General features: G+C 40.3%; 1 protein-coding gene across 1 annotated transcript in view; it reads left to right on the forward strand.

Moving 5' to 3' along the window:
- Positions 1 to 4,198: 4,198 nt before the first annotated feature.
- Positions 4,199 to 26,714, forward strand: part of LOC142992595 (voltage-dependent T-type calcium channel subunit alpha-1H-like) — a 49,101-nt gene continuing 26,585 nt past the window's right edge. The window contains exons 1-11 of the mRNA XM_076143081.1: positions 4,199 to 4,305; positions 4,697 to 4,830; positions 4,928 to 5,025; positions 9,926 to 10,085; positions 11,546 to 11,870; positions 15,130 to 15,222; positions 16,149 to 16,387; positions 16,644 to 17,170; positions 20,302 to 20,468; positions 20,861 to 21,055; positions 25,278 to 25,429. Coding sequence (XP_075999196.1) covers positions 4,213 to 4,305; positions 4,697 to 4,830; positions 4,928 to 5,025; positions 9,926 to 10,085; positions 11,546 to 11,870; positions 15,130 to 15,222; positions 16,149 to 16,387; positions 16,644 to 17,170; positions 20,302 to 20,468; positions 20,861 to 21,055; positions 25,278 to 25,429 — 2,183 coding nt within the window. The 5' untranslated portion in view covers positions 4,199 to 4,212. The remainder of the gene's footprint in view (positions 4,306 to 4,696; positions 4,831 to 4,927; positions 5,026 to 9,925; positions 10,086 to 11,545; positions 11,871 to 15,129; positions 15,223 to 16,148; positions 16,388 to 16,643; positions 17,171 to 20,301; positions 20,469 to 20,860; positions 21,056 to 25,277; positions 25,430 to 26,714) is intronic.

Below are 26,714 nucleotides of genomic sequence, written 5' to 3' on the forward strand. Positions count from 1 at the left end.
CTCTCTCTCTCTCTCTCTCTCTCTCACTCTCTTGCTCTCTCTCTCTCTCTGTGTGCATGTGTGGTTGCTTGGGGGGATGTTAGGGCTATGATGATATTACATTGGTGAATCTCAGAGACAATAAGGAAAGAAGGGGTGAAGGTGAGAGCCAAGGAGGAGTGAGAGAGGTAAATTGCTGTGGGGGTTGGGGTGGGGGTGGGGACATAAACTCAAGTTCTGCATGAGTAGAATCATGCAACAGCAGCAATTATTCTTTGTATATATGAAAATAGAACTCAAACTTTGATCCACATTAAGGTAATCACTGTAATCACTGTTAGGTCTGTGTGGTGGATGAAGAAAGCACAGTGGTGCTTATCATCAGCTAATGGAATTCAGCCTCCACTGCTTATCTGTAACTTTCGCCATCACATAATTGTGCTCTGTTCTTCCGAAATGAAATGTGCATGTGTGTGTCTATGTGTGTGCAGATTTCCATCATTAAACCTTGAAGCAGTGAGCAGTCATTGATCTATGAGCAGCACTACAGTCAATGCAATGAGGTGAACAAAGCAAATCAGAGAAGATGAAATGTATCCACTTGTTTGAGAGAATTCCCCTGACACAAGCTTCAACCCAGGGACCACAACACTTCGTAATAGCTGTGTTCCATTTTAGTCCCAGATAGTATAATGCCAGGCTGAGTGGACCGCTTGTTTACTTCTTAGTAAGATGAGGGTTTAAGATTGAGGTTAAATAAGTAAATTGTTTTAATTCCTCATGAAAGTAATATATTTGTTGCGTTTTACCGTGTCAAGTCCGGCGCGCGCTTGCTAGCCTGCCAGCATCGCCGAATGTTGCGGTGTCACGTAACCAAACACAGATGTCATTTGTTGGACTTACATCTGATTGGCTTATAACCTTTTTGTGATGAAAGAGGGCGGGATGTCTATGAATCTGATTGGATAGAAATTTAAACAGCTTTACCAAGTGACGTTGTGTTGTCAAATGTATGTATTCTTTGAACCTTTCTCAAGCTACTTAGAACCGGGTGGCGAGCTACTGGTAGCTCGCGAGTGACCTGGTGGAGACCACTGCTCTAGTCACATTACATTTTCTGTTCAGCATGGGCCTGATTCAGAGCAGACACACCTGTGTAGGTCAGATTCAGCTGTTTGCAGGTGAATTTTACTATCCACCATTCAGAATTGGTGCTGTCAAGAGGGCGCTGTAATTACACCTGCATAACTGGGCTAAAGGGCTAAGGGCTGAAAAACATTTTTTTAGCACCAAGATACGAGAGTGAACTGCTTGTTTACTTCTCCATTTCACTTGTAGCTGTGCCGAGCTGAGCTAAGTCGAAATTTGTGATGATTCAGCAGGGTCATAACAAGTAACATGGGGGACTAAAGATATTAAAAAATGAAAATCGTGTCTGACCACAGCATTGTACACAGACACTCCATTGTTATTTAGTTATATTTTTATGTCTTGTACATTTATGTTGTTGAAATTGTATACCTTGAAATGAAGTGTTTGAAAATATTCCTCATTGCATTTCAGGCCTTTAACATATAATGAATATAAGAAAAATGCACGTTTCTTATGAGGCTGTGACTTAAGCTTGTGTTTTTTAATTCAACATCTTCAATTCAACCTAAATCTAAATCCAGGTCAAAAACATGCCTCTCGATTTGGCATTAGGGGTGCTAGTTGAAGTTCCAGACTTAGTCTTTCTGAGCAGGATGCTGTTTTGTTTACAGGCAGTGCACTTGACATGAAGCAAAGGCATAGAGCTTCTAACCAGATGTAATTGAGTTAACGTGTAGAGGATGGAGAGGAGTAAGGCGGAGAGACGGTGGAGAGGAGTAGTGGGGCTGGAGAGTAGCAGAGGACAACAGAGCGATGATGAAGGGCATGTGAAGGGACAAAACAGCTAGTTGCGTGCCTATTATAGAGTTATTCTGAAGTGAGTGTGTGGGATTCTTGTGGATTCACAGCATGTACTGGCACCAAGCTGAGTGTCCTTCACATTGTGAGAATGTACTGTATATGTGTTTTGGATACTGTGTGCAGTCATGTGTGCTAAGAGCTGCTGTCAGGGAATCGTTGTTGTCTATCATTATCAGTCGCTCACACATCTGTGAATTTGGGCTTTTTAGTACAAATGTGACTTGTCTACAAAACCTACCTGGGTGCGTGGGTTTGTGTAAGGCTGCATTTTGAGCACAAGATGATACTATGAATATTGCCTGGTGTTTTGTTTCCCTTGGAAGGCTTGTATTGTTCCCTTTTTGTACAGCAGAAGCTAATTGCAAACGCTGAGTCACTAGCTGCTTATTATACAATGGTCGACCCTCTTCCCTCTATTTCAGGGGAGAGGGGTGTTTTTGTGTTTAAATAATAATAATAAAGAATACATATATTACATAACAATAACAATAATAATTATAATAATAATTATGATAATACAAAAATGAACTTACCGGTTGATGATTGTGACAAATGACAGGCAGAATATCTTAAGTTTTCACAACCACAACAAAATTTACGTGTATGTGAGATTGTGTGTATATGTATGAGATTGGGCTATATGTAATGACTGGACACAGGCATTTTCTCTGTGCTACAAGTTGTGTTTTTCGCCTCGTATTAATCCTCTCAATAAGACATTGTAACTAAACACATCTTGTTCCCCAAGGCTACAAAATACACATTTTAACTGCTACAATAGCTAATGACACAATATGCCCACTTAAAGCACTGCATGCACAACAAAAACCTAAATATCAGTACAAGCTGTTGTTTACACTGAATTGCCCAAATAGTGACACACTCTTTGATTCCCTAATTCTATTATGCACATGAAAATCAGAAAATCAGTTAAATAAAGATTACTCAGCTGCAACCAATTTATCTCCTTTTGCGTGTGTCTCCTGACACTGTCACTTACAGCAGGCTGTGTATTCCAAGCACCAGCAGCACTAGTACTTTCTGTTACAATTGTTTTACGATTGTTCTTGTCTCATTTTGCTCAACAGAATTTCAATCTGCGAACCTCATAATGCAAAGTGCCAATCTCACTTTCACAATTCGGACTGTAAGACACTAAATGCTTGCATGAAATGTGCAGAACTCTTGATGCGAAGTGCCAAACTCTTAATCATATGCTCCATTCTCAGAATATAGCCACCAAATCTTACAACAATCTTCAAATACTACAAATGTGTGACAAGACTACGAGCCAGACTACAGTAGACTACTCTTTCATTTTGTCAAGTACTTCTTCTCTCTTTTTCTCATTATGATGAAGGGGTATCTTGTCCTCTAACATTATTGTGACTATGACGTGCTTATGAGGAACGAGAGGTCACACTTTATTACATGTGAGTTGGCATGTGAAGGGAATTCTGATCTGTGTGTTTAGATAAAAGTGGCATTGGCATATATCTTTACATATATCAGAAAACCTGTTTGTGTGAAGCTTCTATTGTTTTTAGAGACATGTCAGTGAAGTAGTTATGCTGTCATAAATTTGCTAGCTGCCCTGCCTAGAGCCCAATGAGTATGTAGTATGAGAGTAGTCAGGGGATGGGGCCTAGCAGCTGATTCTCCCTTTCTCTTACTATTGTCTCCTTCTGGACTGTCTCACTGTCCTTTATTATCTGGTATACATGCTCTCTCCTGTGATCCTACTAACCTTCTCTCTGGCATGCAGGGGCCCCTGCACTCTGAGTGTTGACTCCAATTCTGTCCATCAGTTCTCTAGCTGCTGTGCTTTCTCCATGCCAGAACTCTCCCCACGCCCGCAGGTCGTTTACTGTAATCGGTCAACCAAAATCCATCCTCCATCCTGCCACGCCAATGCGGTTCTTATAACATACCTGGCTGTTTGAGGAGCAGGAATCTCTCTTTGAATTTCCACTCCGAATGTTCCTTCCTCATGCAGGTCTTTGGGGGATTTTTCCTAGTATTCCTTGTGTTTCTTGCTTCCGAGCCTTGGGTTGGGCCAGGAACAGTCTACTTTTGTGGACCTGAAAGCACTTCGAGACATTGTATGTGACACTGGGCGATACAAATAAATTTGATTTGATTTAGATTCATTGGGCATATTGACCTCTTATGCATTAAGTAAGTGATCCTCGTTGGTGTGTTTTTGACTTTATACACTTAGTCATAATGTATGGCTTTTTTCCTTAACCTTATTCCTCCACGTGGTTCGAGCACGTGTCCATGTTGGTGATCCTGCTCAACTGTGTGACTCTGGGCATGTTCCAGCCCTGTGAAGATGTCACTTGCCAGTCTGAGTGGTGCCTCATTCTACAGGTAAGTCTGACCTTGCACCTGTAATTATTCCTTAGCAGGACTAACCACCATGAGGAAAAAAAACATTTGCTTGTTGAACACCTTTGTGAACACTTTGGTTGAAATGTTGCTCTCATAAATAACTTTTTGGAACAAAAGGCTCAGTGTGTGGACTATCTCTTAGTTTTTCCATAAATATATGATGAGCTGTTGGAGGTTTATTTTTCCTCTAAATAAGCAACTGTCATCTATTGAAACAGTTTGTGTTTATTCAGATGTTGCCTTGAAGTATAAATTCTTCACAATAACTACACTTTGAAACTTGGCAAATATTTGATATCTCTCTTGTTATTGTTATTGTTGTCTTTGTCATACATCAATTCTAACTGTATAGTTTATTCTGTGCAAACAGGTATTGGATGATTGCATCTTTGCATTCTTTGCTGTGGAGATGGTTATCAAGATGGTGGCCCTGGGAATCTTTGGCTCAAATTGTTACCTGGGTGACACATGGAACCGACTTGACTTTGTCATCGTCATGGCAGGGTCTGTATCTCACAGTGCTTTTTGATTACTTTTGATATTTAGGTACTACAAGAACGAAAATGTGCCCCTATGTGATTCTGTGTATCTCTCTCTTCAGGGTGATGGAGTATTCTTTGGATGGCCATAACGCCAGCCTGTCAGCCATCCGTACTGTCCGAGTGCTCAGGCCACTGCGGGCCATCAACAGAGTGCCAAGTAAGAATTTTGCAATGTTTTGCAACATGCGCAGGAATGTTTGTGAGAAACTGGCCTGTTAATCAAGAAATCAATGTTAAAGGATGTACACCAAAATGATCCATCCTTGGCTGATCATTTATTTTTTCCATAAAAAGGACACCAGTCTGTCACTCAGTAAGCCTTCATTGACGTGTCTCATACTTTGCCCATAAACAGAGAGGCAAGGGTCTGTGAAAGTGTGCATGACACAGGTTTCATCATCATCTTACTTCACTCAATGCACACACCGACATATTACATCATTCAATGCACACACAGACGTGCGCATTAATGTGACGCACCCTACTGTATTTGTCAGTGCACCTGAAATGCTCCACTGCTCATGAGCCAGAATGGGAAAAGGAAATGAAAATGTATACAGACAGAAGTGTAAATAAGAAGATGGGAAAAAAGTGTCTTCACACTCAGCTGCTGGTTTCAACAAACACATTAGTAAATTCTGTTTCCTTCGAGTCCAGTCCCCCATACATGTGAATGTGTCTATGGCAGTGTGAAAGTGAATTCATGGAAAAAATCAACTCATTGTTATTTGCCACTGTGGAGAAGCTGTTTGCCTTACAAGTTGTTTTCAAGTGCATTTAATTGTGCATAAGACAAAGTTTGAAAGCAGGCAGATCGTCTGAATGTGGGAGTTTTACTATTGTCACCTGTCTTTCACATTGGTCTTTGGCTATTACTGATTGCTGTTTAAGGGATTTGTCAGTGTCGCGCAAACTAAAAGAACATCTGAAATCTCTAAACCACTTGGACTTGACGATTGTCTTGAGATCGACTTAATTTGGCTCTGATCCATGCTATGTATCGCTGATAAAAAATACCTAAAGTTTGTCTTGGATTGGGAAATGGCAGCAACATAACATTGTCTGAGCTTGTCAGTGCAATCCTCTTGCTGCAAACATTTTGACCTGTCATAGAAGGAAAGCCACAGGTGCTGTGCATCTGTCGCCCACCCATTTTCTGCTCTTAATTCAAGGCTTATTGAGGCTGATTGAAATAGCCCAGGTGTCCCTCTCCATAGCCACATCCTCCAGCTCTTCCCTTCCTAAATGTTTGCCAGGCCAGATGTAATACGCTGTATGTTTAATCTCTCTGCTGTATCCTGGCTGTGCACTGTGTCCTCCTTGTCAAATTTATCTGGCATAACTTCATAGGGCCATTCTGATCAGATATGCCAACCCTCTCAACTGGTGCTGTGGTTTTACTCTAACATAAATAAGGCCTCCATTCCATTTAGGTATGCCAGTAAGTCTAGCCATTGAGCCAGAATGTCTCATACCAGAATCCTGGCATTGCTGAACCTAAATAGAATTGAGGTGCCATTAGTTATTAGCTTTGTTTGACCACTCAAATTAAGAAGCTACAAATGTTGTCCCTTTTAAAGTAGTTCTACCTCTTTATAGAGGAGTGCCCAGATAAAACAACCAGGAAATGGATCATCCTGGTGTTTTTATTCTCATCACTTTAAACAGTAAGTTGCCGAATCAGCCAGTCTTATCGCCAGGTGTTTTCTTTCAGTCCACAGCCTTATTCTGTATGTATGCTGTGTGAGAACATAGTTTGTCATTTCCCTAAAAGCTCTGTGACAGAGGTGGCCATGAATCTCCAGCCGAAGAGGATCACTTGACAATGGTGCCATAACAGTGTAGCAGATTATTAAGTAACATACATGAGGGGAGTTATTTGTGCTTCAGGCTAGCAGTATTGGGAGCAATTTGGTGTTAACAGTTCTTTCTTTCTTTTCAACACAGTAATAGTTAAACCATAGCAGAGTCACACAGCAGTTTTTGTTTAGGCCAACAAGTTCAAGTTTAATGACTGACTGATTGAGGCTGAAAAATGCACACCAACATCCTTTTCTAATAAAAAATACCAATCAAACCCAATTCCATCCAATTAAGACAATTCAATCAAATCAATCTCATATCAGAAGTACTCTCTGTTACATTGAACACTACTTGACTGGTCTGAGATCCGGACTTGATTGAGAGGGCTCAGCCGGAAATCCCTGTGGCAGGATTACAGGAGATACAGTATAAGAGGCAAGCAGAGAGATTCGTCTGTGGGGGGAACAACATGACAAGACTGAGAAAATATGATGACTGTTAGCAGTTTTATTGAAATAAATTGGTGATTCACTTTGTCTTAAATCATCATCTCTTTTCAAAAAGGGAAATTATTTTGGTTAAAATGATTATCTTAATTGGTGAAATGAAAAGGTGTAATAAATCCAGTTCTCTTGAGACTGATGGAGATGAGTTAGCAGTCCGATATTGCATTCCGGTGCAACTCAGTCCGCATCAACACTGGCTTTTCCTGGGGAATGATGTTGAACAGACCCTGTAAGTTAGTCTCTATGTAGAAAATGACTGAATGAATTATTTCCTTTTTATATTCCATAATGTCACATTGGGTCTCCTACATATTTTTTCTGGAAATTCAGACAAGAAAGCATTGTGTCATGAGGTAGTTTGATTATTATACGGCAAAAAAGGCTTTGAGTCTATTGAATTGCAACAGATGGCAGATAAACTGGTTCCTAAAAAAACAGCACGAGACCTTCATGGCGGCCCCCACAGTGGCAGTGCATTGATTGTAGAGCTTAAAGTTCCCTACTTAATCAGTCATTAAGATAAAACACTTGTTTTGCTGGAGAGTAAAAAGGTCAGTTTGTAATTGTTTACATTGATATCTTATACTTACAAAAAATAGGTCAGCATTAGAAGAAATGAGAATGACACGTATTTTTCCTTGCAAACAATGTAAAAAATGTTGTAGAATTAAAATGTAACTTTTTCCAACGCAGCCGGCTTCAGCATGAACATCAACTGGAATCATCCCGGGTGGCAGTTCTGGCTTTGCAGACGACCCAAACACAATCAATAAGCAGGACAGGCTATTTGTCTCTGTCATCACAAACTATCACGCATAAGTATTCACATACACTATTCTATTCTGGCGAGGCCTGAACATTTATTTGAGAGTAACTCCTTAATGTTAAGCCAATAATAGCCTTCAAACATTATTTCGTTGGACATGGCAAAGTAAAATGTGGTTTATGTAACTCGTTTTCAAGAGCTCCCCGAAGGGGCTGTTTGTCCCAGCAAGGGTGGTAGTGACAGGTTTACCTTGGGGCTGTAAAGTTAAGGTCAGTGAAGACACACACACTCACATACCCCACAGCTCACACACATATAGTCACACTTACACATGTATTTATGAGAGCCCCCTGAGGGTGTTGAAGACAACGCTTTCTCTGTTTCCTCTTCATCTTTACTTTCTTTTAGTCTTTTCCCACTGCCTCCTCTTTTCCATCGAATTGCAATCATCTGTGATTTGATCAGAGGAGTATTTTCAACTGCAGCCAGGATGATTTGTGTTTTTCTCATTATGTTTGTTATATGTTATTGCCACAAGTCCCCTGCCAAATGCCTTACACACCAGTATGCATACACACAGACTTTACCTTTTCTCTGTCCTATTGCACAGTGATGAAATCTTACATCTAACACTGCTATGGAATGTGTGAGCTGCATTTCATGAACTGGTAGACAACAGCTGCTCCGGCTACAGTGAATACTCCATGACAGAATGATTTACGTATCATCACATTAAGGGAATTTTCACACCTGTTGCTGATTCCACAAGAAATTTTTCATTAGCATTTTATTTTTGTTTTCAATGAGTAACTAAAAAAATGATTAAACGTTCTTATGTCCACTTGCATGAGCAACAATTACATAATCATGTTTCACTTAATGCAGAAGAAAGCATGACTGTTGGCGCATTTGTATTTCAGAGGGAAGTTACACAACCTATGCAAATTTTGTACACTGTCCTAAATATGCTCGAATGGTGGCACAGCCTAAACAAAGATCCCTACCAAACGAAGATGTGAACACTTAAACATGAATCCCCTCCTCCCCAACCATGAAGAGTGAAGGGTAACAACGACAGCAACAAAACGCGACGTGTACAAATACTGACAAGAACAAGGGGGAAAAAAGGGACCCCACCCCAAAACCAAACTATCCCATCAATCACACACCCCATCCTGGAGTTGTGTAATGTTAGGCACAACTAATACTATCTAACCCAGGGTTCTCCAACATGTCGCTCGCAAGTTACCAGCAAACAGTAAACCTGTTTAAATTTCTATCCAATCAAATTCACCAACAGCCCAACCCCTTCTGTCACAAAATGATTATATGCCAATCAGCTGTCAGTCAAACAAATGACGCTGCTATCAAGTTTGGTTGCGTCAATGACACCGTAACATTAGGTGATGCTAGCAGGCTAGCAAGCGCGTGCCGAATTTGACAATGACAAATTCTTCTTAAAATATATAATACCAATGTAGTATAATAAGAACGTTTCAGCGTGACTGTGTGTTATTTCAGCGAATCCAGTCCAACAAGGCTTTGTTACATGTGAAAAAGGACTGAACACTGAACCTCAGGGACCTTGGAACCTTTTCTCTGCTGACAACAAACACAGCTGACAGCCAGAGATGGGTGCTGACAAAATGCGTTACATAATGTTAGCCACAGGGAAGCAATTGCGAGTTGCAGTAGTTGAAATGATGTCACATTTCTCATTATCCTTGGTATGGGGAGGAAGTTGTAGGTTCAAAGCTCTCTCATCAGAAAACACTTCTTTCATGCAGGTTGTCAGCTGCTAGGTTCTGCTTGAATCGAGAGCAAACGATACAAATATAGATTCATATCTTTGCTTTCAAATATATGTTTGTACAATACACAAATAACATCCCATGCATGCATCCTACAGTATACTGTATGTCTATGTTTGAAATATTGATATAATTATGATGTCACCTCCATGTCTGTGTTGTCCTGTGAAGGCATGCGGATCTTGGTGACACTGCTGTTGGACACCCTGCCCATGCTGGGAAACGTCCTACTCCTCTGCTTCTTCGTCTTCTTCATCTTCGGTATTGTTGGAGTCCAACTGTGGGCGGGGCTACTACGCAACCGCTGCTTCCTAGGAGAGGATATCAGAACGTAAGGACTATATTGTTTTTCTCTTACTTGGTTTCTTTCAGTGCTGAAAGTGTAAAAACGACCTCGGGCAGCATTCTTGGGTTATAGGTTAGCATTCAAAACTCTGTTTCCCCTGAAAGTTTGGCCGTCTTGAAGTAATCTGGAGACGTTGGTTTCTTTTTGAACTTAATACCACCAACAAAAGGAAATATTCAACTCCAACTCCAGCAAAAATCAGAGAAAAGCCATGTGCACTTTACTGAAGCAGATGATTGTATTTCTGTATGTCTAGAAGAGAAATAAAGATCGGCAGAGCAAGAGAACTGCAGCTTAATGTTTCATAGACAGGGCGTTCTGCTATGTTTCCTCACTCAGCATATTATATAGTTTAAGTTCATTATAAAACGGCAACAATATCACACACAATAACTATACTAAAAATATCTAAATTAGATTCTGAATTATAGCTTCAGTTTTGTGTATTGCTATATGCTGTAGCAGTACTCTACTGTACTGTGCTTTCTCTGTGAAAAAGCCTAGAATCTTTATGGGGACAAAGGGAAAACAATCTTATTATCTGGATGTGCTGACATTCTGGTTTTCAAGTTTTGTGTGCATTTGAGTGACAACATCTTTATTCTGTCATAGGGCTACCGAGGTAAACTTAAATGGCACATAGCAGAGTTGGATTTGTATGATATTATGACAGACAACAGCAGTAGTCACAGTTCAATGCTGTCACCTTTGAGGCCTGCCAGACACTGTCAGCACCTTCCTAAAAATCTTATCTGGCATTCTGCTACAGGAATCGGTTTACTCTGTGCTGTGCCAGGGAGAGATTAAATAAATGAGACGTTCAAAAAAAGCAAAGCAATGCTATTTCACACAGTTTGTGATTCAAGCAACACATCCAACTAAGCCGATGGCTCAACAGCTTAATGTCACTATTCTTATTGATGGTCTAAACGGTACCTGCTGCACCACGATAGTGTTATGATAAATAAGTATGTTGTCATACACTCAATCCACCAAGTATTTGTAAATAATATATTGAAGGTGTATGGATGTAATCAGTTGGATTTTGTCATTCCCTGAGTATACAACGCATGTTAAATATGTGCAGTGTGAGGTGATTTCTCACATTGAGAATATGCACAGAGAAGTGTCTTCTGATAAATGGAGAAATAAAAAGTAGCCTTTAACACACTGAAGCCTCTTAGTTGATTTAATAAAATGGTGAATTTAGTTTTTCCATAAAATAGTGTAGCTCTAATCAAAAAGACTAACAAACTATAAAACAATCATACATTTAATAATAACAGGTATTGTTGTGCAGATGGGATGCGAGGAAAAGATGCATGTGTGGGAAACATGGAAACAATTAATTGCTTTGGAACACACCTAGTGTATTCGTAATACATGCAGCATAGTCTTGTGTTAGCAGCATTTATAATGTGTTTTTTGTTCTCTCTTCCATCCAGAATGTACAACTTGTCCATAAGTCCTTACTTCATGTCTGAAGAGGGTGAAGACAGCCCATTTATCTGCTCGGCTCCTCATGCGAACGGGATGCTGCGCTGCTACAATGTGCCAGCTTACAGCGACGGCGCAACAGAGTGCTCATTGGATGCTCCCCATCAAAGCTCTGTTTTGATTGGATCACCCCCTGTGGTGGGTGGGGCAAGTGTTAATGGCTGTGTGAACTGGAATAAGTACTATAATGTCTGTCGTCCTGGGGACCTCAACCCTCACAAAGGAGCGGTCAACTTTGACAATATCGCCTACGCCTGGATAGCCATATTCCAGGTGAGAGGAGCATACACACAGCAAGGTGTCAATGTACCAGTGAGAGGAACCAATCAGACCCTGAAATTGCAATTTTACAGTCATGTCATGAAATCATTCAAATTAATGATTTAAATGTGAAGGTATTTATTTAAGACATATTAACTCTTGTTTAACAACCTTGCTTCAGTCAAATGTCATCAGCTCAAAATGCTCATAATTATATGTTTACTATGTTGTCATCTAGTAACCTGAATATTAGAATTCCCTCAGAGCTACGTTCAGGACTTATTGCATGTGGGCAGCTGTCATTTACTTGCTTGATTGTAGCAAACAGTTTGCTCAACATTTTCTTTTGCTACACATAGTAAAAATGAATCTGTGTAAGCAAAACAGATACACAAAACTGACAGATGCTTTGTCATCTAACTCAAGAAAGCAAACGGGAAAGTTTTACATTACAAAGTATTACATTGATTCTTGAGGGGTAACCTATTGATACACACAATCAGATGTATCTTTCCTAAAATAATCACTTATCAATTCAAAACAGCACATACATGAGCTATTTTCCAGTTTTGGTGAAATGGTGAATTCTTGCTTTGATAAACCCCTCCACTCCTGCCATTAGGGTCATGTATTATTCTTTTTCCTCTCCATATAAACAATGTCTTGCTGATTTCTGCTTAGGACACTATCAAAAACTGCTTTCACTATTGCAGCCTTTGCCCTAACACTATCTACTGTTAAGACATGACAATGATAAAGTTATGACACTGAGCCAACTATGGACCCTCCATCATTTGCACTGGATTTGAAACGGGGTAAATCAGTAAGTCTCCACATTTGAGAAGCTGAAACCTGATGATATTTGACAGTTACACCACTTTAGTTATTTATTTATTATATTTATGAAAGTTATCAGACATCCAATATCAATCATTGCACACCATTGCAGTATTAGCTCAAGGCAGCTGGTGTTGTTGCACAAGCTCATCCTCAAGATGCAGCGCCTATGCACCATGCACCATGCAGCGCCTATGCACCATCTGCATATACCAAGTCGGTATCATTTCCTTATACTATAACGCCTTTGTGTCAATGAATGAGGCAGCAAACCAGCAGAATCCTACTGATCTAGAGTTTTGAAGCGGGGGACCCTGTAGATCTCTTTGATATCTCAAGTTGTTGCTTTTCAGGGGAAATAAAACTTGAGCCAAGTGAAGAGCACCAATATGGTTCGAGTGGGATTCACTGAACTATGGAAAAGTACAGGAAACACAAAACAAGTAGATTCTGCTGGGAGTGTCGGTCACCTTGCTTCAACATGTCTCCTGGTTATCTGGATTATATCTGCATTGTGATTGGATCTCAGTAGTTGGGACAGTTGGTTTTTTAAGCCCATGCAGCCTCCTTGCTCCATGGATAATTATCATTCTTTCACTCGTTAAATAACATTTAAGTTGATTGGGCTATAACTGTTTGTGTTCCACCAATAGGTCCCAATTCACGGCAAATCAAAACTCTCATGCAAATGACTTTATCAATGAGAATGGTTAAAGCGGTGGTGGGGTGACCTTTACAACATTTGGGTGGATTTTAAGAATTAATGGGTTCCTGCTGTTCATATTGCGTTTACATCTCAACAACAAAACATTATCTGCATTTGTCACATATACCTACAGCCCTTTTATCATTAACAAGAGAATTGGACGGTAAAGCAAAGGTAAAGGTGACAGGAACTGAGAAAGAAAGAGTGAAGCAGAAGCAGGAGCTGTATTAAACATAATATGAGGTGCTTTTCACGGACTTGTTATCCGTGTATCGAAAGCTTTTTCACTCAGTATGTTTGAAAATAGAGAATAATAATTATACATTTCAGTGCAGATATTTTAAAAACAGTGCTGCTCACGACGCAAACTTCAATTTTTTTCAGGGCTGCCCTGGGACTCAGACAGTATTAAGCAAGCTGTTAACACATTGACTTACGTATTCATACCAGTTAAGACCCTGGAATAATTGGCTTCCAAATACGCAGAGATCCCTTCACCAGTTGAAATCCTCATTGATTTAAAAGAATATAAAAATATCTTTTGTAATCACGTCCACCAGGGAAGACCCTGTTTTCTGTCCTGTTTCTTTGTCTGCTGCTCGTCCGAAAAAAAAATCACGGTTTTCCTTGTAAAGATGTTGCGTTAAATCTTGGTGGATTCACATCTGTCAATTTGTCATAAATATTCAATTTCATGGTGTTTTTGTTCTTTACACAAGCCTCTCATCATCTTTTCTACACCATTTATTTACATTTAGACGATTTTGCTGCCATTTTCGACACGTGTTCCCTCTGAACATTTTGGAAATCTAATTAGGTTTAATCTTAAATCCTATGTCTATTCTGAGATTGTTTCTTATTTGAGAGTCCACCTTTGCCAGACACTGGTTCATCCTTTCTGTATTTTTTCTTCACTAGAAGACATGTACAATGATTTAATACACATTTGATGACGGCTGACTGACAGCAAGATGCAGAATATATCACTCAAACTCGGTCATGCCCCATGGGAAGTCAATGACTGACCTCTGTTAAAGAAGGGAGGGAAAGAACTAGGAAAGCTAAAAGTGAAGGCATGATTGGGTAGTCCAAATGTGTGACAGATTAAGAAGACAGGAGGTACAAAGCTTCACAACTGGGTGAAGGACATTTTAATAATGTTGCTGCTGTATCAGAGTATTGCCCCTGCACTGGACTACACACAAAAACACAGCACGAGATTGTTTAATGGGTTTCAAGAACAGTGTCATGTTTGTTTAGAGATCAATAAGCCCGGCAGGGAGGGATTTGTTGATTTAAGTTATTCAATCAATTTCTTCTCGTCAAAATCCACCAGTTAGGACGGAGTATGCCCTGGCATCTGCTCCACATGTATTTTGTCCATGTGAATCACTGGGCTGCATGATTTTGCACGATTTTTTATTTTATTCTGGAATTAGTTGCTTTGTGTATAGCAACTTATTGGATATTCAGGAGTCACAAACACACACAATACACATTTGCGTTGGAATGTGTACAGTATGCTTGTGAATGTCAGATGTGTGTAATTAAATATAAACATTTGAAGGAACTATGACAGAGTGTAATTGTAAGATATAATAATACACATGCCTGCCTGTAACATCTCTCTCTCTCTCTCTCTCTCTCTCTCTCTCTCTCTCTCTCTCTCTCTCTCTCTCTCTCTCTCTCACTTGCTCTCTCTCTATCTGTCTTTCTCTCTGCCTACAGGTCATCACACTGGAAGGATGGGTCGACATAATGTACTATGTCATGGATGCTCACTCCTTCTACAATTTTATATATTTCATATTGCTCATTATAGTAGGTACACTTCTCATTATTCATTTTTGTTTGTCAAATATATTAAGATGTATTTCATTTGAAATTAACAACTTCCCTGCTGCAGGATTGAGATTGAGGAGGTTGTATATAAACGCTGTAGTTTCCCTTGTATAGCAGCGACTGCGCGTATACGTAGAATTATTCTGGTTATTTTGGTTTGGCCTGATTTCCCCTCATGTTTACTACCCTGAAGGAAGCTGGAGGTGTTTTTTTGTGTGGGGAACATACTTTAACGAAGTGGCAGGCATAGCTTGTTAAGGTAGAGTGAAGTTTTTCGACTGGATAATCAAAATGTATGGACAAGGAGAGGTGACATCCTTGACATCTGTCCTATGTTAAAAAACACAATTGTTTGTCATTGTTATTAACACAGGATGTACTGATACTGCCCTTCTTCCTTACAAATGCTGGTCAAGGAAGTTCTTGAAGTTTTGGAAATGGCATTTTTAAAACATTACTTAGCTACCTCTTTCTGAATAGTACTCATTTAAACAGCTCAGTACAGAGCAGAGCAGTACAGTGGGGTCTGCAGCATTGTGGTTGCAATGATGATGAACTCAGCATCCGTGCAATGTGCTGTGTCGAACTTTATAACTGTTTTCCAAGCAGAACTCTCATTCATTTACCCTCATTGGACTGTACTGTTATTGGACATGATTTCACTGCCATGCCATTTTTCCTCTGCAGTATGACCTACTTTCCATCTCACCCTGTTGGTTCATAAAAAAGTGTTCATTATGCAGAAAAGGATGAGAATTTAACACAGGACCATCTTGCTGTGTTACTCTTACCTCAAAATAGTGTTAACAAAATATTAAAACAAAAGTTATGTTATTGGTCCTTATGAAGACCAGTCCCCCATTTTTCAAGCCTTGCTCTAAATAATCACTGTTTAAACCTATCAGGTGGGCTCTTTCTTCATGATCAACTTGTGCCTGGTGGTCATCGCCACCCAGTTCTCAGAGACAAAGCAGAGGGAGAATGCCCTGATGAGGGAGCAGCGTGCTCGCTACATGTCCAATGACTCCACACTGGCCAGTTACAGTGAACCAGGCTCATGTTATGAGGAGATGCTTCGCTACATTAGCCATCTCTATCGGAAGTTAACTCGAAGGGTACAGAGGATATACTCTGGATGGCACAGGTGAGATATTGGCTTCACAGCCACTCAAAACACTTCATGAGGACAGCATTGTGGAAATTAAAGAGAGAGAAAAACAAAGAGATTCTTTGTGGAAAAGTAGTACATGAGCATTGTGAATTTGGTTCCAAGAAGAGACTTTGTAAAATACTGTGCCACAATTAAGCGTTAATACTCGCAAAAATACAATCTGATGTTGTATAACCCTTGAATGAACTGTATGACTTGTGTAGTATTAATCCTATTTTTTGTTCCTCAGTAAACGACGTAAAAAGGTGAATCCTAATGGAATTGGAACCGGTACTAATGGTGGAGGGAATGGACACGGCCATGGTTTCAACCGGGGCTGTGGAGGCTCTGGCCCAGGTGGCGTCCCGTGGTTGAGACCAATCCACAACCTTCTGCAGCACCATCAGCACCAGCACTGTCCTCTCAGCAACGGGGGACTGCACACAATCACAGTGGTGACTCCTGAAAATAATGATGGAGATGGAGAAGTGGAGGTAGGAGAGGAGTTGGAGATGAAGTCTCTTCCTGTCCAAAGAGGAAACTGGAATGGAAATAGCAGCGACGAGCCCAATGCTGTCACCCAGGGCATGGGAACCTTGCTTGGACGACTGAATGGGGGGATGAACTATCCAACCATTCTACCTTCATTTGTGTGCAGTTACAGCAGTAAGACACCGCCTCCTCACTCCCAGCAGCATGACCAGCACCCACAGAACCACTCAGTGTCCGAACACACAGAGACGTTGAGCAAGCTTCACCAACTCATGGGACAGCACAGTAAGTCAGACACACAAACTCTCTACACACACATAAACACACTAGTGTTTAGTGGGCATATGAGAAATTACAATGACAATAACTGATTCTATGTGCTTTTTTTACTGTTGAGATGTTTGTTACACCTGAACATAGACATTGTGACACAGTGCCACTGTGACGAGTTCAGTGTTGTTTCTAGGCGCAGAGGAGACTTTATTAAACCCTCTTAATATAACAGATTGGTGCATAAAGAGCCGCTCAATAAGTACAAGCGCTCTGCAGCTCTCTCCCAGTTTGTCATTCGGCTCCACTCTCACTGCAGAACTAAATAGATGAGTGCTTAGTTGATAATCAAACACAGCTGCCGCCCAGCGAGCAGCCACAGCTGAACACTTGTGTTGTTTCACCATGCCCCCACAACATAGCCACATTTGAGGGAAACATCTGAATTTGGGTCACCTCTAAGTCGTGGTCTCAAGGCTGCATTGGAGAAATAAAGGCTTTATTGTCTTTGTCTCTGCTAATACAAATGCATACTGTCAGTGCTGTCCTACTGTGTCAGGACAGTCTCTCTCTCTCTAGCCCTCATTTTACAGCTTTCTGTGCTTTTTGTTGCAGTTGTGACTCAAAACATAAATCTGAATTAGCCCATCGGTATTTCTGTATTAAAATCTAAAAGGTATTTCTACTAAGAGTAAAAAGGCGAAGACACATGCACAAAATTAGGCACATATACAAGCATGTTTCTAGGCAATCAGACACACTCATGTTTCTGCCTCTTTCCCCAATGTCCTTCCACTGTCCTGTAATTCCCCTTCACTTGTCCTACCTCACACCCTAATTATCCCTTGGGCTCCATTACATTTTTTTTATCAGGTACCTTTGTCGGCTGTTTTCATATCCATTTCCATCTCTTTTTTTTTTTGATGCACCTCTGTCCTCTTCCCCACTGTGACCTGAGGTAGCCTGTGGCTAAATGCTATGTGTGCACTCATCTTAAGCAGCACTTAGAGAGTCCTGACAGGTAATCTATGTCTCAGATGTAACAGTCATTAATGCAGAATGATGGCTAAAAGGGTAGATTAGAGAGGGGGTAGAGGAGGGAGAAAAAGTAGGACATGGAATAGGGGGTGAAGGTGAAGGCGAGGGAAGATATAACATTGTAACATAAACACAAAGACAGGCGTGTAATGGCATTTTGAAATCTGAAAGGTGTTAGCGGAGAGAAAAAACACATGGAGGAAAGCAGTCAATAAGTGAGGCAGAAAGTATGAAAGGATGCTCAGATACAGAGAATAAAAATAGTCATGACAAACAGAGATTAAAAGGTGGCAGGATAGAGAGACAGACAGAAAGGAGACAGCACACAGATGGTTTGGCAAAGTGACATATTTAACTTGTAAGTCAGTTGCATCATGGTAATGGCTCACAGCTTTATTCTATTCTGATGGAAGGATTAAATAGGGTGGTATGTGTATTATTTTGAGTGTTTTAGTCTAGTTTAATTTGTTAGCATTCGTTTTTCAATTAAAGAGAACATAAAGCTGGGATTTCATCCGTGAATTACCTTGAGATCTTCACAGCTGTCAGCTCACTGAGTCTACTGCTTGGTTTGAAATCAAACCAAATAAAACCATTGTACCTTGAAGGAATGTGGCAAAAAATAATTACAAGGACGCAATCAACAGTCCTTGCAACAGTACACTTGAATAAAATGATACGGCATACAAACATGAGGTATCATTTGGGGCTTAAAAGAAATTATAAGCGATCATAAAAGATGACGGCAGCTTGTATGGATGTTATTATAGTTAGAGGAATTATGTAGCATACAAATACAGCACTCTTCGACAGCAGCCATTTAGCACGGCTTGTCTTCTTTGGTTTGCACAGTCTGCATAATGATGTATGACGTAGTCAGAGAACACAGAGTGAGAGGAGAGGAGGTTCTCATGCTGTGGGAAAGCTCCTCACTGCAGTAACCAGCCTGTGTTTGGCTCTCTGCAGAGACAGAATATCTCCTCAGCACTGCACGCAAAATGTCAAATATGTCATGTATTGTTCCACCACTTCACTATCTCTCTCTCTGTCTCTCTCTGTCTCTGTCTCTCTCTCTGTGTGTGTGGTGTGTCTCTCGTGTCACTATGATTCTATTAGCTTTTCATGTTCTTTGTCAGCAATTCCTTATTTCACAAAGACAAGTACTTTACTTTACCTCTTTACCACTTTATTGGACTAAGGGTCATATTTACATTGAAGTATAGGCACAAATCAGCAAAATAGCACTTTGTTGTACATTTACGAAGGTGTTTTATGTCTGCCAGATCAATATTTGACTTATATATCCTCAGTCAAGAGGACCACTTGGCACCACTATCTTCAATGCGTGTCTTGCAAAGCAGCTGATCCTCATTTCTGTAGCAGCAGTATTAAGAAATACCTCGCATGATTGCAAGCATAGACATATGTCTTAGATTCATTTGTGGCAAATAACATTTTGGGCCAAATTTACTAAACGTGTTTTAGCGGCACCACATGCTTTTTGCTAGTACATACGACACTTTCTTGTCATCCTGTAAAAACGGCATCTTCGAGATGGCCAAACTCACAACACTGATATCATCTAAAACTCTCTACCACACTCGGTAACCTTTGATGGCTGTGGCTATGTGCTGTTGCTGTGGTTTGGAATGAGCCAGAAACTAGGAAATGCAGCGTGAAAATAAGTTTAGTTGCTGCAGGGATGGTGTGGCTTTGCGTTATTGCTTCTCTGACATGCCAAAATGCAGCCAAACAACCAAACACTCTCCTTTTGCAAATGTACAACTGCAAATGACGACTGCTGCCCTGCGTACAATTTAGGCTGCGAAACGGGCAAACACCTGCTGCTCAAAGACTGTAAATGATAGACGCAATTTCTATTGCCGCAACAGTGACCGCCATGATAGATCAGCTGTAGCGAGCCATATGGATAAATGTCCATTCCAATTATTATGTCTACTATTTGTCTCTCTACCGTCTGTAAAAGCCCTGCAAAACCCTCAATAATTAAATTCATGTATGTGTGTGTTTGTATGTTTTCAATTCCATCTTAAGAACAAGTAGTCACAACCCCATGTGTGTCGATCTTCATGTCTTTCTCCCTCCAGGTCGCCAGAGGTTCCTGTACCAGCTTGCCGGCGTTGTGCCCAGCCCTCTGCTCCTGGAACTGCTAAGCTGCCCTCTGTGTGCACGCAGCCTAGAGACCCTGGAGCTGGAACTGGGGGACCTGGAGGGAGGCAGAGGCGAGGCAGATGGAGTGCATGAATTCTCTCAGGTGAAGACTGACACTAACTGATTATTTGGATTATGGTAATGAGGGATGATCAGGTAGTAGCAGTTGATAATATTGAGTTTGAGAAAATAGGCAGGGGCACACATAAGTGGTACGCAAGTGCAACTATGCAGGTGCGCCCCCTCAAAAGCCTCTCACATAAACACTTATTAACATTTGCTACAAATGCCATAACAGATAATTCAAATGTGTGTGTATTGAAAAAATCGGTTTCCCTGAATAAAGTTAAATGTAATTTTAAATACATTTTGTGTGTGTGTAATGTTAAGAATGACCTATTATTAAAATAGTTATGTTATGTTAATGGTGAGAATTAATAGATTTTTTTTGTAGATTTACAGGATTTATCTGTCTATCTTGCTTCTTATCCTAAGGGAGGAGAACTGAGAGTCAGACGAGGTCGAAACAGAGCGATGGGGGTTGTGGAGCACAATAATAGAATGGTCCGGCTCTGGAGAACCTTCAGGGAGAAACTCAAAAGGATTGTGGAAAGTAAATACTTCAATCAAGGGATCATGATCGCCATCCTTGTCAATACCTCCAGTATGGGCATAGAACACCATGAGCAGGCAAGTGGAATGGCAGAGAGTGTATGACCGCTGCAATCTCACTGTAGATTTACAGTGAATGTGTGTATGAAGTGAGGTGAATGAAGGAGACAGAAAAAACTGTTGCTTGATGTGAAGTCGTGGCTTTGACTGATTTAGCTTACTTTGGTTTTCAGTTTCACTATTTGCCTGATAAATCAAGATGTACTGTAAACATCGTCACTGTGAATGTTCCAGATCAGGTCTCTTTTGAAAGAAAGATGTGTAATACAGTATGCAACGACAAGAAATAAGACAAGACATGAAATGATAACATATGGCTAAACAACTTCAGATGTGTGTTGACTGGAAACATGGCTTTAGATAGGATGATGTCATCAGGAGCAGCTGAAGAGCAATCTGAGAAAAATGCAGTAGTTTATCAGCCCTGGAATGAGAAAGAAATGGAAATATGGACTGATGACTACATAGAGGAACAATGCACATCGTTTACGTCAATGTCTGAATAGTTGCTGCATCGTCGCCATCAGCTGGTTGTGATGCCATAAAAGGAGCAATGAGATTGCAATGAAGTGAACACAAGGAAATGTTACGTCAAGTGAATGACTGAAAAATGTACGGCAGCGAATCAGCCAATGCCCACGTCCAACATGCCACAGTTTTAATCAATACAATGTGAAACCAACCAAAACAAATTAAAAAGATACAATGTAGCAAACATTTTTTTAACATTTGCCCAACATGAGGCGTTACCAAGGCAATAAAGACAGGCCTGTCTGCTGTGCGTCTCCCTCTATCACATACGCATGCCACACGCAATACTGCCCCACAGCTTGTGGAGCAGGATTCATCCAGAGAGATGGACAGAGATACAGATCTTCTCTTTTAAAGCGCTGAGCTCTAAAGCAGAGAATTTGCCTTGATTTTGGTGTTCTTTCTGTGTTCTTTGTGCAAATTTTGTATTTTGGCTTCTCTCTTTCTAATACATTGTGGCAGCTAAAATTCACAAATGTTTTTCACACACACACACACACACACACACACACACACACACATACACATGAACTCACACATTTCAAACTCTCTAGGATTGGGGTAAGGGTGAATCTGAGAAGATTAATCTCACTGTATAAATACCCTTCATCCATTTACACAAAGCAACTTTTTATGCACATGTCGTATAGGCGCACACACACACTTGCTTTTCTCTGCCTCACTCCCTTTCCCATCTTCTTCCTCTCATTCCATCTCCAGGGGATATGTGTGCTCATCGGTGAGATATAAACATAAGAACCAAGTTGGAAAGCCATGGCCTTATTGGGCCATTCAAAGGCATACACACTGACTGGGTTATGTAAGAGTTCCTCCCTCCTTTCCCTCACTTCACTACTCATCTCCTGTATCTAACCCCAAGCCATACTACTATCAAACTATTGGGTTATTCAATAGGAATTTGCATGTATTAGTATTTCATAGACGTTGTTTATTTTTTGGATAGATAGCAGTGAGAAGTGAATGGAAGTTGAATATTGATATGTTCATTGACAGCAGCAATACTTCATGCAAGTGCACAATTTCTGCAACACAAAACCAAAACATTAACCAAATAATAAGCAATGCAATAATGACATTAATATTTCCAGCATTGTACCAGGACAACATGACTTAATCATAGTTACTCTTTTTTATATCTGCAACATTTTTGGTTTTCCATGATCACACTGGTCTTGATCATGTTAATTCTATCCGAATCCGCTGTTGTTTTAAGAACATTTCTGCAGTAGGGCCAATGGGGTCCCATACAAGGTTTACAAACACTGCCCTCTGTTGGTTAAGCAGTGCTGGGAAATATGCAGTGGAGATATAGTGAGGGAGTATGGATAAAAAAAAAAGAAACTCAAAGAGAATTGACCGCATCAAAATCATCTCCTTGCACAAAGCAGAATACACTTCTTCAGCATCTTGGAAAGACAACTGGAAATTTCTCTCTCCAACAACGCAAGCAAATCCAGGCGAAAATGACCCCTTTCAAACTTGCTTGCATGTCTAGTTTGGGTCGATGGTTATGTGACTATATGGAATCACCACCAACATTTTCTGCCATACTATATAGAGAGAGGAGCACTTGTGGCAAGCTACTGTCACTACATGATAACTGAGACAATCTATCAAATGTCAATGAAGAAATCTGAGATCTAAATGCTGTTATTCCTTTTGGAGCACACATTTTACCTATTCATTCACAGCAAGCTTATGCAACATGGTTTCTATTTTTATAAAAACAAACATTTGTGTAGAAAGTGGTATAGTTAATGGCAAGTTTCAAGTCCTATTTTGTGCATACGCAGCGGTTACAAATGAGGACACAGAACAGCAAGCACCGCATCACTTAGGTGTGCGCCTCTGTTATTGTGCTTATCTTGCCTTGCATATTCCTCACAATGCAATACAATACCCAGTGTACCTTTGTCCCCTGCTGATACTTCATTCTGCCCCCGTATTATTGCAGGCACTTCTGTTTCAGCTTTCAAAATCCAGCACCATCCCAATTAACTCAATACAGTAATGTATGGACCCATATATGACCTCAGTTTGTTATTTCATTGTAACATATAGATAGTGAGGCAGTAATATATTCAACGACGTAAAAAAAAAAAGGTGCTGCTGTGATGTAGGTAACAGATCACTGCCTTTATATTCAACCAAAGAAACGTGTTTTCCGACTTGCTCTGTACCCACTGGGCAAGTCTCAGAGGCTATTATTTGTGAGGTGTACAGTAGAAAGGTTAAGTAAGCAATAATATTATAGAGTATACCCCTACAGGATATATTGTGTTAAATATAACGCTTGTTTATACAGAAGAATCCAAGTAAATCTGTAAATTATGTATACATTCAATTTATAGTCCATAAAAGCCTGCAGCATGGACTCTCGACTCAGTTCACAGTCTGGCTGCAGTTCTACTACCTGCTACTGTGATCAGAGTTAAATGCTGCTTCCTGTGCATCAGGTAATATCCTGCAGCTCCTCCAACATGTTCTTGTGGCACGTACTATATTTGATATACATTTGTAGACATGTACATGTTTAAAGATGCAATTGGGTATTCTTACATCTGTTTTGGTCCAAATTCGTGTTGGTCCAAAATATGTTGAAATAAATCTGATCACCTGTCACTGAAGAGCTAAGCAATGAGTAGAACATAGTTCAGGTCTGACAGAGAGGAAGCAAACATTTGTCCATACTAGATGTCTATATTTCAGCCAAATTATAGGACTCTAGACAATGTGTATATTTAGTATTGGTTTGGGCACAACCTAACGATTGACATGAAGTTTGGGAAGTAAACATTTGAAATTCCTCTAGTGGTGATCACTTTTTCCTGGGTTTGAATCTTTCTTCTCGTTTCTCTGTTCTCTGCGTCTATGTGGGTTTCTTTTGGGTGCTCCAGTGTCATACCACAGTCCAAACACATACGGGTCATGTAGACGGTAAACTCTAAATGGAGTGTAGGGGTTCATGCAAATGTGAATGACTTTGTCTCACTGTGTGTTAAGGCCACTGCAAGCTTGTGTGTGTGTGTGTGTGTGTGTGTGTGTGTGTGTGTGTGTGTGTGTGTGTGTGTGTGTGTGTGTGTGTGTGTGTGTGTGTGTGTGTGTATGAGTTTGTCTTTGTACCTCTTATAAACAGGGATAATGGCCCACATTGTTTATATCAGAGAGGGGTATGGTTGCTAAAAGTAATTCTGTGATTGTTTGTGATCTCTGAATGATTATAAACAAACTTACATGGGGATAATGGCATACACTTTAAATTTTGCTTCTGTCCTCGTTGCAGTGATGCAGTAATAGACAAAAAAGAGTGAGAGATAGATTAGAGTGCTACCCACTTTTACAGCCAGCACACTTGGCCAATCAATGTGTGCATTTCCATTAACTCCCAGATTGCATTACTTATGAGACGGCCCCAGCTCACTGCTGGCTGGCCAGGTCACTTACACTGTACTGCAAGCTAAGTGGAGTAGATCAACACTGACTGACAGATTGCCTCTGTTGATCCTTCCTGATAGACGAAGCCCAACTGCAGCTCTGAGCATGATTGATAATGTCTCAGTTCACTACACAAACATCGAAAAGGTTTTACTGCCCTGCAATAATGGAGTAAGGATAACAACAATTTTCTTTCTTTCTTTCTTTCTTTCTTTCTTTCTTTCTTTCTTTCTTTCTTTCTTTCCACCTCTAGCCTGAAGAGTTGACGGATGTTTTAGAGATCAGTAACATCGTCTTCACCAGTATGTTTGTCCTGGAGATGGTGTTCAAGCTGCTGGCTTTCGGCTTATTCGGGTACATCAGGAACCCTTACAACATTTTTGACAGCATCATCGTCATCATCAGGTGAGGATCAACCACATGGCTCTGACCCTCAGCCCACATAACCTCATAAACCATAAGATTACATGCATAGTTACCAGTTGCCAGTCATAGTTGCCTAAACACATAACAACTAATAAATACTGAAACTATTGTGGCAACAGCTATATGAAATAGGTTGAAAATAAAACAAACTAATGCATTAACTGTTCCGATTTGATGCAAAAACCATTGAAAACTGGCAAAAATTCAATTGTGATTATATGCACCATAAAGAGAAATAATAAAAAATAATTAAGAGTAGTCACTAAAAGTTTTATTTGTCATATTATGTGTAGTGTGAAAATGTGGAAAGTGTTTCCATTTTTACGTATATATTTGTACCAACACTTCAAATATTAGGGGTGCTGATGTACTACAACGTACAAAAAAAACATCGTCCTACTTGTTTAGCCCTACTGGTAAAAGCAGGTTGAGATTTTAACATCCCTTTCAAAGGGATATTCAATACAAATACAGACAGTTGTCAATCTCAGCTTGTTTTTGTAAAAATCACTTACTGATGTGAGCTCAGTTAAAGTAAATAACAGCCAGACAGTAAACGTCCTCTCAGGCTCCAGTATCTGACGGACTGACTCTTGGACATATTGGGAGAAACGCATTGAGTCAATAAGGGTCGAGAAAGCTTTTGTAATCATTTTGATTCTCAAAATGAATATGAAAGTCTTCCAGTAGTATGCTGTTGTCCACATGAGTCACCATGTCTGTGGAGAATTCATCTAGGAATTTAGTGTAAGGGCCAAAAGGAAGGTAGATGACTACAGTACAAAAGGAAAATTGGTTGCTTGCCATAAGGGGCACAGGGTTGGGAATTAATTGCTCCAAAGAGAACAAATCTGTGCTGGCATATCTTTTGGTGGCAAGGTTGAGCTATGGATCTGATGTTGATTGATAAGGCCGAAATTCGGTCCAAGAACCTTGGCAAGCTCTAAGCTAGTGAATCAATTTAGTGCCATCTATGTTTTTGACAACAGGTGGGCTCCGGAAGGATTAGGGTGGAGGCCTTCTTTAGCAGGCCAGGTTTGCCCCAGAAGGAGGACCAATAGTCAACAACAACTAACTAACTAACTGAACTTTGCCAGCCACTGGTTCATAAACATCAGCTCATAAATCGCTCATCATTACCATTTGCAGGGAGGAGGTTAGAATCAACTAATCAATGCTGACACGTCTTCCTAGCGAGGTCACAGACCCTAGCCAAACTCAATTTGGTGACATCCGACTGCCTCATCCTGGTATCATTAGTAAG

Source organism: Genypterus blacodes, unplaced genomic scaffold, assembly GCF_046128005.1.
Source record: "Genypterus blacodes isolate CSIRO-AG114 ecotype Tasmania unplaced genomic scaffold, CSIRO-AGI_Gbla_v1 ptg000022l_1, whole genome shotgun sequence".
Classification (NCBI taxonomy): domain Eukaryota; kingdom Metazoa; phylum Chordata; class Actinopteri; order Ophidiiformes; family Ophidiidae; genus Genypterus; species Genypterus blacodes.